At 41.6% G+C, this 11,883-nt stretch overlaps 1 protein-coding gene across 1 annotated transcript; it reads right to left on the bottom strand.

The window, feature by feature from the left end:
* Nucleotides 1–4,047: 4,047 nt before the first annotated feature.
* On the bottom strand, nt 4,048–11,159 carry LOC130200615 (zinc finger protein 287-like). Its single transcript, XM_056425047.1, has 2 exons — nt 10,662–11,159; nt 4,048–7,187 (listed from the first exon to the last, which is right to left on the bottom strand). Exons 1-2 carry the CDS (start codon nt 10,852–10,854, stop codon nt 5,530–5,532), a joined length of 1,851 nt encoding a protein of 616 aa, XP_056281022.1. The 5' UTR covers nt 10,855–11,159; the 3' UTR covers nt 4,048–5,529.
* Nucleotides 11,160–11,883: the final 724 nt, after the last annotated feature.

Raw genomic sequence — 11,883 nt, forward strand, 5'->3', positions numbered from 1 at the left:
CATGTCCGGGGTGAAGTTAGACCATGTCCTGGTGTAGTTAGCCCATGTCCGGTGTGGGTTTAGCCATGTCCTGGGGTGGTTAACCTTTCCCTGGGTTAGCCATTCCCTCTTTGAAAAAAAAAATTTTGGATGATTCTTTGGTGTAATTTTTTGTAATTAAAATTTTTGGAAATTTTCCCTTTAATTGAAAATGTCTTTTTTTTAATTTTCTTTAATTATCTTTGTTCTTTTTTCCCCCAAACATAGTTTCTTTTTGCATGTTTTAACTTTTAATTTAATTTATTCTTAGCCCAATATAAAATTTTTTGAATTTGTCAGAATTTAAAGCTCCGGGGCTATGCCCAAATTTCTTTTAACCATTTAAAATTTTTAACTGGGGGAAAAGGGGTTTTGTTAAAATTTTGTGACAGTTTTTTAAAGGGGAAAAATGCCAAAATGGGTGTAAAAATTTGAAAAAAAGAAAAACAAGAAAATTTTTTCATTGGGGACCACCATTGGAAAATAAAGGGTAAGTAAATTACCGGGGGCTTATTGACTCTTTTGGGTTACATTCTGATGATTAGGTAAAAAATTTTTTTGGGGTTTAAATTAAGGTTTAAAATTTTTGGTGGAAAAGCCAAAACATCCTGAAAAAATTTAAAAAAATTTGACATATATAAACAATGACATTTTGTCTGGATCGTTTAACCATTCCTATGAAGATTAGACCATTTCTGGACCGGAAGGTTTAAAAATTGTCCTGTGTAGTTAGAAGTCCTGTATAATTCCAAGTTGGAAATGATGACAGTGTGTTAACATATCTGAAATGTAAACAATGTCCTGTGTATCAATTAGACATTTTCATAGATAGTAAATGTTTAAAATTGTCCATTTTAATGTTTGACTTATATATGATTTCATGTCCTCAAAACTCACTGAAACCACCAAAACAATAGTTTGGACTGATTGCATGTTCGCAATAGAAAGAAAACTGTAAATCGTATATTTAAATAAATACGAATAATGAATGTCATAATTATCTAGTGATATTCAAATATGACAATTGAAAAATAAAGATGCATTTGTTTTATTTTCATTCAAAGCCTAGTGCTTCCTGTTCTTACTGTATTACTCTACCATCATCAGTTTCTTTTCTGACATGTTCCTTAATCTATTCAATTCAATTTATTCTGTATAGCCCAATATCACAATTTTCGAATTTGCCTCAGAGGGCTTTATGTACACATACGACATCCCTGACCTTTGACCTCACATCGGATCAGGAAAAACTCCCAAGAAATAGAAAAAACCTTTCACAGAAAAAAAGTAAAGCAACAGGAGGATCCCTCTCCAGGATGGACAGAAGCAAAAGATGTCATGTGACCAGAAGGAGTCATTACAGAGTTACAACACATTCAATGGGGGCCTCATCACCAGGGCCATGGCAGGAGGCATCAGACACAGCCAGGTCCAATGGACCCTATGAGACGTGAAGTCACAACTACTCTGGGGAGGAAGCAGAGTTAGTAATGTGTGATAATAACTTTATTTATATAGCACCTTTAGAAACAATGTTTACAATGTGCTCCACAAAGAGTCAAAGCCAAACAATTGGAACAGCAAGAAACCAATATTACATTTACAAGTATATTAAAAATTAAAAATTAAATGGATCACTCAAAAGCTGCTCTATAAAAATGGGTTTTAAGAAGTGATTTAAAAGAAGTTACTGATTCTGTGATGGAGAGATGAACATTCATCCATAAGGAGAGAGAGAAGAGGAGGTAGGTGCTCAGTGTATCCTAAGCGTCCCCCAGCAGCCTCTAAGCCTATAGCTGCATCTCTAGGGGCTGGACCAGGTGAACCTGATTCAGCTCTAACTATAAGATTTAATAAGACTTTGTAAGTTAGGACACTAACTTTATTTAACGGAGAGCCAGTGCAGAGCAGCTCATGAAGGAGTAATGTTATCTCTTTTCTGGGATGTGATTAAACGACCTAAAGGTGTATCATAAAGATAAACTCACAGTATGTGTCACAGCTCTAGACTTCCCCACACACACCCATTGAAAACTCCAGGAGGAGCGGAAAAACACATAAAACTAAAACGGGGACAGTTAAATAACGATAAGAGCTATCAAAAAAAGCTGAATAATAAAGTTATAGCTAACAATTTGGTCAACATTTTAAAGGTGGAATTGTTTCTTTAGCTCAGTGGTCACCAACCTTTTTGAGCCCAAGATCCCTGACCTCCGCCTTCATGACCGGCAAGATCTACCTATTGAGGCGTTGAGAGAAAACGACTGTCCAGACTGGACTTACGACTTTTTATTTGGCCTAATTGTCATTTTGGTCCAGCGTTCAAATTGATGTGACCAGGTACACAGAATTTAAGTGTAATATAACAAGTAAGATATTTGTTAACCGTACACATGAACAAGAAAAAACACATTTCAATGAGCAGCTGGATGAACTACCAATATAAATGTTGTATTTATTTACATTTCGTTGCCTCTGTACCTGTACTCTAGCAATGACAATAAATGGAATCCAATCCAATTACAACACAACACTGACAACATGATCAGTCAGTGCAACTCATGTAAGTTCAGCTCTCATCACAATGCCATCAAGCCATGTGACTCCAGTCAGTGTGACGGCTGTAACTGAACTCTGTCTGTGAGCTTGTAGTTAGTTCATAATCACAGACAGACAGTCTGAGGCCGTCTGTGAGCTGCTGTCAGTAATCCAGCTCCTGGTCTTTGATTTGGTGATTTTCTCAACTCCACTGACGAGTTTTTCGGGGCAAAATTGGTATTCATGAAAGTTTTCTCATCTGGGACTGGTTCTGAACTCAGACCGTTGGTGATTACATTCACATCAACTCAACAGACATCCTCAAATTTAAATAATTTTCATAATAATAAATATGAGAATCACCATTTGTGACTCCTGCATCTGTCCCATTTCAAATAATAGAATAAATGCAATTGCAATCACTTTCAAGTAAACCAGATTGCTCTATCAGACAAGAAAAAAAAGCTCAATGTTGAGCTTTTGTTTTGAAGGACAACAGCAGAAAAGCCGAACTCACGGAGGTAAGACCTGGCAAGTCGCCAAGAATCTCGGCTGTCGCGCATGCGCAGGCGTAACCTGTTAATGCCGTAACGTAAACATGTACACGAAGGTACAGGCATTTCAACATATTTATTGATGACTTAGTTTTATGTCGGTGTACTTTGAGCTTGTGTCATATGTGAAGTTATCAATAAAGGTGTTTCTCCATTTCCCCCTGCGCCCCACCTGCAGTGGTATGTTCCCCTCTTTCAGGAGCACAGCTGACAACACGGCTGTGTAAGCGAACCCGTTTTCAGGCGTTCATGAATCAGGCGGAGATGTTTTCTGACGTCAATCTTCCAGTCAGAAAGAAAACATTTCAGAAGACACTTCAGAAAATGTTCGAAAACAAGGAACAGTGTGTTTCTGAATTTATTTTCATTTCATTTTGGAGATCGACAGGGAACGTCTCCGAGATCGACGGGTTGGCGACCACTGCTTTAGCTGAATGTATGCCGATATTGTAAGCTTTTAAAGTTTAAAAAGTGTAAGCGGATTTGAAGATTTCCACCATTGGATCCCATTCATTTTTTATTCCATAAAAATAATTAATCATTTAAAAATGTGAAAAAGATAAAAAATATTTGAAAATATACAATAGGGGAAATCTATGTGAACATTAAAAAAATTAAATAGCTGAATTTTCTGAAAATATGAAGATACTGTAAGCTTTTTAAAGTTTTCTCCATAGGATCTGATGAACCAAAAATAGCATTAAAGTATTTAAAGATATAAAAATGTGAAACATTTGAAATATGAAGTCTTTCCCCTCTATAGGGTACGGAAGAAATAGAATAATAAAAAGTTTAATAAAGAAGACAAGAACAATAGTTTGACTGCTGAAGCATTCCAACTAATTATGGAAATAGATAGGAAACCAACACTATATGTTAAAGATACAACTTGTTGTCTTTTCTCCTCTAGAAATCAACTATAAAAATGAAGCCAGGCATCTGTGAATATTTAATCAGTTATGCTTAAGAGTTTCACACATCCGGCTTCACCCAACACATTTTCAGTTTCATCTCAATGTGAGCCAATAATTAATAATATGAATTAATTAATAACTAGAACGGGCACTCGGTAGAGCGCATACCTTCGCTGCAGCCACATTTTGGCATTAGTTGCATGCCAATTGGATAGAAATTGACTGCGCTATGGTAAAAAGAAGATTGACTTTTTCATGACCTTGACTTTGACACGATCGATCCGAAAATCTAATCAAATGTTCCCTGTATAATAACCAATCATCCCACCAAATTTCATGCGATTTGGTTTAATACTTTTTGAGTTATGCGAATAACACACACACACGCATAAAAATAAATACACAGCAATCAAAACATAACCTTTCGCATTTTCAATGCGAAGGTAAAGCGTACCACATGTGGACCGCCAGTTTAGAGATCTTGAAATACTATGTAATGAAAAATATACTACAACACTATGGAGGAAGAAACTGGTTTGACACACGTGCCCAGAACACATTAAATATTAATACATACAGTATGTATAATATTTAATGGCTTCAAAGTGTTATGTTTATGATCTGAATGCTGTCGTCATGCATGTATCCAGAGTTCTGGATCAGACAGCGGTGAAGGGAGTAAGAACAGGGTGTGTTGTTCTACACTGTGACACTTCAATTACAAGCTTGTTGTCATAGTAACCCTCTCTGGCACAGTCGGAAAATACAGCATCAGTATAACAGTATACTGATGCTGTATTTTCCAAATGTTGAATAATTTATTTGTATGCGTGTTACTCGCATAACTCAGAAAGTATGAAACCGAATCGCATGAAATTTGGTGGGATGATTGGTTATTATCCGGGGACCATTTGATTAGATTTTGGGATCGATCGGGTCAAAGGTCAAGATCTTCTTTTTACCATAGCGGTCAATTTTTATCCAATTGGCATGCAACTAATGCCAAAATGTACATAATTCAATGCCCAATATTGTGATATGTGAAGGTATGCGCTCTACCGAGTGCCCGTTCTAGTTCCAAACTTGCTTTGTTGAAGCGAAAAGCCTCACTTGTGATCTCATCCTGAAAATGATCCAGCTAACTACGTTAGCTAGGTACGAGAAACAGGGCCCAGGAGTGCTTCAGGTCAAATGATCACATATTCAGTTCAGTTAATTTTTTAAATATCGACAGACACACACACACCTGCGTAACCCTCGACTGTGATGTCACAGACTGTGAACTCATAAAACACTCAGTGTTCACTCATATAGGGTCAAGACTTGCAGAGAAAACTTCTTCAACCTTATCATGAACAACAACGTAGCTGAATTAACTTATTTATTCAACCCTCCGGTTTTTAAGTAATTAACCATGTCTCATTTATTTCTGATGATCTTATCAATGCAATAGTGATTTTCTTAAATCACAGAGAAGAGAGAATTTTTTCAAGAAAAATATTCCACTAATTTGTTTTTCCAGTGTGGACAGTTGAGTGTAGTTTCAGACTGCGTGCTTGTCTGAATGTTTTACCACAAACTGAACAACTGAATAGTTTCTCTCCAGTGTGGACAGTTGAGTGTCGTTTCAGATTGCGTGCTAGTCTGAATGTTTTACCACAAACTGAACAACTGAATAGTTTCTCTCCAGTGTGGACAGTTGAGTGTAGTTTCAGACTCGGCGCTTGTCTGAATGTTTTACCACAAACTGAACAACTGAATAGTTTCTCTCCAGTGTGGACAGTTGAGTGTTCTTTCAGATTGTGCGCTAGTCTGAATGTTTTACCACAAACTGAACAACTGAATAGTTTCTCTCCAGTGTGGACAGTTGAGTGTTCTTTCAGACTCTGCGCTTGTCTGAATGTTTTACCACAAACTGAACAACTGAATAGTTTCTCTCCAGTGTGGACAGTTGAGTGTTCTTTCAGAGTGTGCGCTAGTCTGAATGTTTTACCACAAACTGAACAACTGAATAGTTTCTCTCCAGTGTGGACAGTTGAGTGTAGTTTCATTGTGTGCGCTAGTCTGAATGTTTTACCACAAACTGAACAACTGAATAGTTTCTCTCCAGTGTGGACAGTTGAGTGTTCTTTCAGACTCGGCGCTTGTCTGAATGTTTTACCACAAACTGAACAACTGAATAGTTTCTCTCCAGTGTGGACAGTTGAGTGTCGTTTCAGACTCTGTGCTCGTCTGAATGTTTTACCACAAACTGAACAACTGAATAGTTTCTCTCCAGTGTGGACAGTTGAGTGTCGTTTCAGACTCTGTGCTCGTCTGAATGTTTTACCACAAACTGAACAACTGAATAGTTTCTCTCCTGTTTTGACTCCAGAGTGTCTTTTCGGATGTCTTTTGTGGCCAAAGCTTCCAGAGGAGCTTATTGATGTTTTTCCAGTATTACAGTCCACGTCACTTTCAAGGACTTCATTGTTTTGCAAAGGGTTTAAATGTGACAGAGGTTCCTGAGTCTCCTTCCAATCATCACTGTTATCAGTCTCACATTCAGAGGATTGGGAAGTCTCATCAGCAGTCGGTTGTAAAGGACTATCTGGATCTGATCTGGATCCGTCTTCCTCTCCATCTCTTTCTGTTTTCAAATGTTTTTTTTTTTTAGTGGACTTTGAGAACTGAGCAAATGGGAACTTGATACCAGCCTCCTCCAGCGCTTGAAGCTGCACTCCTTCCTGACTGATCCCGAGTTCCTCCTGTTCCTCTTTAATGTGTGGGGGCCCTGGGTCCTCCAGTTCCTCTTTAATGTGTGGGTGCTCTGGGTCCTCCTGGTCCTCCAGTTCCTCTTTAATGTGTGTGGGCTCTGGGTCCTCCAGTTCCTCTTTAATGTCTGGGGGCTCTGGGTCCTCCTGGTCCTCCTGTTCCTCTTTAATGTGTGGGTGCTCTGGGTCCTCCAGTTCCTCTTTAATGTGTGGGTGCTCTGGGTCCTCCAGTTCCTCTTTAATGTGTGGGTCCTCCTGGTCCTCCTGGTCTTCTTTAATGTCTGGGGGCTCTGGGTCTTCCTGGCATTCTTTATTGTGTGGGGGCTCTGGGTCTTCCTGGTCCAGATTGGAGCTCCAGTCATGCTGCTCAGAGGGAACCTCTGGTTTAGTCACCAACAGCTGCTGGACATCTGTGCAGAATAATACAATACATGTATACATCTTAAGAATCTCATATTGAACTGTAATATTCAAGAGGTTTATCAATGAGTGAGGACAGGTTTTTTTAGGGAGAACCTGAACAAAATAAACTCAGAAGTGAAATCAATAAGTCATGACACAGAAAGAGGAAGAAAAACTGTCATCTGAAAAGTACACCATGTACCTCTGAGGTGTAGTAGCCTACAGTAAAAAGTACAATATGTACCTTTGTGATGTATCATAATAAAAAGTATGAACATGTTTACATACTGCAGTACAGTACCTGTAACTCTACCTCAGTACATGATGTGAATACTTCCTCCAGAATTGTTTCCGACAGTTTAAAGTTATAAAGAAACATCTTTCCGACCCGTTCTACTCACACCCAGCACCTTGTCACAGGAGGCCTCTGGAACTGTCATTCAGCCAACCGAAAAGCCCATTTCATCTCTGGCTTCGCTATGGAGCAGTCGCTTGACTTCCTGGCTCTCACTGAGACCTGGATCACACGTCTACCCCGGCTGCTCTCTCCTCTGCCTTCTCCTTCAGCCACACACCCAGACCCTCTGGTCGGGGTGGAGCTACAGGTTTACTCATCTCACCCAAATGGTGTTTCTCTCTCTACCCGCTTCCACTTTTTACCCCACTGACGTTTGAGTTTCATGCTGTGATGGTTACTCATCCGGTTCAACTACACATTGTTGTTCTCTACCATCCTCCTGGTTCTTTGGGAGATTTCTTGGAAGAGCTAGACGTCCTCCTGTCGAACTTCTCGGAACACGGCCCCCCGCTCATCCTTCTGGGTGACTTGAACATCCAGACAGAGAAGTCATGTGACCTGTTACTCTTACTGTCTTCCTTTAACCTCTCACTCAGTCCCTCCCCTCCTACTCACAAAGCCGGCAACCACCTTGACTACATTTTCACTAGAAGCTGCTCTACCTCCAACCTCACTGTAACCCCTCTCCATGTCTCTGACCACTTCTTCATCTCTTACTCTCTCACTCTCTGGTACTGATAACCCACCCATATCTACAGACTCTGTCCCTCCTCTCTGGCCTCCTCTATCCTATCTACTCTCCCCTCAACTGACTCTGCCACAGACACTCTCCTCTCTTCCCCGTCTTCATCTCTTGATTCTCTTTGTCCTTTTAAGACACGACCGGTTCGCAAATCCTCTCCGGCTCCGTGGTCGTCTGACTCGGTGCTCGCCGAGAGAGCCACCTTGCGAGCGACGGAGAGGAAATGGCGCAAATCCCAGTCACGACCTGACTACCAACTTCAACAGCTCTGTGTTGGCCCCTACCCTGACTGCCAGGAACCTCAGGGTGACACTAGACAGTCAACTCTCCCTGACGACCAACATCACTGCGACAGCGCGTTCCTGTAGGTACATGCTGCACAACATCAGGAGAATACGTCCTCTTCTTACTCAGAAGGCGGCACAGGTTCTGGTCCAGGCTCTGGTCATCTCACACCTAGACTACTGCAACTCCCTCCTGGCAGGTCGACCTGCTAAGGCCATCCGACCTCTGCAGCTCATCCAGAACTCAGCAGCTTGACTGGTCTTCAGCCTCCAGAAATTCACCCACACCACTCCGCTCCTCCGCTCTCCACTGGTTACCGGTGGCGGCTCGCATCCGCTTTAAAACATTGGTTCTAGCGTACCGTGCTACGAACGGATCGGGCCCCGTCTACATCCGGGATATGGTCACACCGTACACCCCGGCACGTTCGCTCCGCTCGGCAACAGCCAACCGACTTGTGGCTCCTGCACTTCGAGCTAATCACTCGGAATCCAGACTGTTTGCTGTCCTGGCTCCTCATTGGTGGAACGAGCTCCCCACTGACATCAGGACAGCAGAACGTCTCTACACCTTCCGCCGGAAACTAAAAACACATCTTTTCCGAGTGTCTGGATTAAAACACAGATTAGCACTTCAGTGGAACTTAAATTAGGGTGACCAGACGTCCTCTTTTCCCCGGACGTGTCCTCTTTTTGAGACCTAAAAAAATGCGTCCGGCAGGGATTCCAAAAACGTCCGGGATTTTGCTTCGTCGGATATTTGTGTTTCTCTAGGTCTTTCACAAACTATTATTTACCCCTTACAAGTTTTGGAAATGGTATCTCCCTTACGTTCCACCTTCTTGCGCGAGCTCTGACTGTAGAGAGAACAGTCATTGGTCGACCGATCTGAGGGTTGCCAGATACATGATAATTATCCTCCAAATACGACCATTTTGAGCCTTTGGTACGATACTTCACCATTTCCAATCTGGCAACACTGAGCACCTTGCCGCCTCCACTAGTTGCATGCTATACACTAGGGATTCCCAAAGTGTGGTGCCTCTAGGGGCGCGAGAGGAAAAATGTAATGGTGGTCTACGTTGAGCCACCTGCGCTGCATGTGAAAATCCTCATATGGACTCCTCCTTTTTTATTTATATCTGTTTCTGAGTTTATGCATGTGCCACTCTTTGTTCTTTACGTGGCTTACTGTGTTAAAGTAAATAAATGTGAAATGCAATCTGCCTCTGAGCCTGTGCGTGTGTCCTCGCCAACCCTGTATCACAAAAATTGGGACTAACTCTGTTAAGGTGGTGATAGTGTACGAGTTTTAATTTTTGTATTGTCACCTAAAGAAAGAAAATAAAGGAGTCACCAGCAGTAAGTCTTCACGCCAATTCATATGATCCGTTACAACGCTTATTGCTGTCAGAATACGCAGGCGAAACAACATATAACATAATAATAAATAAGACTAGAGGACGCTTTTTACAATTCATAACAGCATTGTAGAAAAGAGAGATAACAAACGGCAAAGATACGTTGATCAGAGACGTATTTGTTATTATAATACGTCAAATACAAACGTAATCTGGAGAGAAATACGTTTCAGTCAAATGTAATCTGGAGAGAAATACGTTTCAGTCAAACGTAACTGCAAATTGTATTTTAGGTCTGGGGGAACGTAATTTTTGTGATACAGGGTTGGTCCTCGCCATCCTTATTGCTCTTTAAAAGTGACGCCTTGTGTAACTGAAATTTATACAGCGGACTAAATCTTGTAACAAACGCCACGCGCGAGCAAACAGTTCTCACATTGGTCCGATTTTATGCGGCTATAAATAGGCTCTGTTGTGGGTTTTTTTTAAGGTGTGGGGGATTGGGGGTGCGTGAACCCGGTCGGGATGTAGAAGGGGGTGCGTGGCCTAAAAAGTTTGGGAACCGCTGCTATACACTACTACTACCCCGCCCCCCTCTTTTTCACAAACTCAAATCTGGTCACCCTACTTAAATAGCTCTTATTGTGGTACTTTTGTAGTTCGACTATGTTGAGGAAATGTTACTTTCTGTATTCTTGTTGTTCTTAGTTTATACTCTAAGTTGATGCACTTATTGTAAGTCGCTTTGGATAAAAGCGTCCGCTAAATGACACGTGATGTAATGTAACGTAACCAACCTGCTCGTTGTAACCGGACTTCCGGGTTGAACATGGCGTCCAGTCGTTTTCGTTGGCGCTCGTGCTCCTCTTTTAAACTAGTCAGTTCCTCCTCGTGCTCTGCCATCGTGTCTTCAAACAGCCCACATATCTCTCCAGCAGCCGCAGTCAGTCGCTGGTTCACTAAACATATGAGCTCTGGGACGTTACACATGTTCACGAACTCACGGACAGACGTTTCCTCCACACGCGCTCGGCTCCGTCTACTTCCTGCTAGCACGCTGACGTCATGACGTCATGACACCGGGAGACAATCCGGACGGAAACAACAACGCCGCGTCCACTCGGACAGGGTCACGTGGCGGGAGGAGGACACACGCGGTTTGGTCCCGAATACGAAGAGTCACTGCGACGGCCGAGTTCCGGCTCCGTCTACTTCCGGTCGGCTCCGTTCTTCTTCTTCTTAAATTTGTTGGCGGATGGCATCCAGTGAACGGTGCATTTCCGCCACCTACTGTCGTGGAGTGTGGACCAGAGTAACCTATCCCCTTACAAAACCAAACCCAACAAAATAACCACAAAACAAAATCAGTAAAACAAAACAAAAGGGAGATTCAAAATGTCAGTGCTTTAAATTCTATTGCTTAATCCTGTTTCTTTCAAATATTGTAATACCTGTCTATTACATGCGTTAATGAGGAACAGAGGTAGAGATATGGCTGTTTGTTTGATGTGACATGCGCGATGCTAAAGCAGTTTGCAGCAATGTGCTGTAGCTTTTATCTAAAGTTCATGAAAGCATTATCTCCAGAGCTCCTTCCAGCAGATGTTTTTTTAAATAATGGCAGCCATAAAAGTAAGGCAAAAAATAATAAGGCTGGATCGGCTCCCTGCAGATTCAGAACACATGCACGCAACATTTTCGGGAATTTCATTATTCTGCTTATCCTTCGTTTCCAGCTTATCTTGCATGAAAATGTTTTACTCGAAATATATTCACTGTCCCTGGAACATCTCAGGTACGACCACCTTTCAGGGCGCGGAGGAGAGCCGGCATGGCCCACTCCATTTTCATCCAGCTTCTTCAGCTGTGTGGCTTTTTTCCATTCTACGTTAAAACTGGAAAACAAAACCTTGTGAGCTGTGACGCTTTGCAGGAGCCTGACCGGACCACTAATGTTCTACAATACATCGCCAGGAATATCATGTCGTCATCTTACAAATATGTAAACATAAATTCCTA

This window comes from Pseudoliparis swirei, chromosome 10, assembly GCF_029220125.1.
Source record: "Pseudoliparis swirei isolate HS2019 ecotype Mariana Trench chromosome 10, NWPU_hadal_v1, whole genome shotgun sequence".
Lineage (NCBI taxonomy): Eukaryota > Metazoa > Chordata > Actinopteri > Perciformes > Liparidae > Pseudoliparis > Pseudoliparis swirei.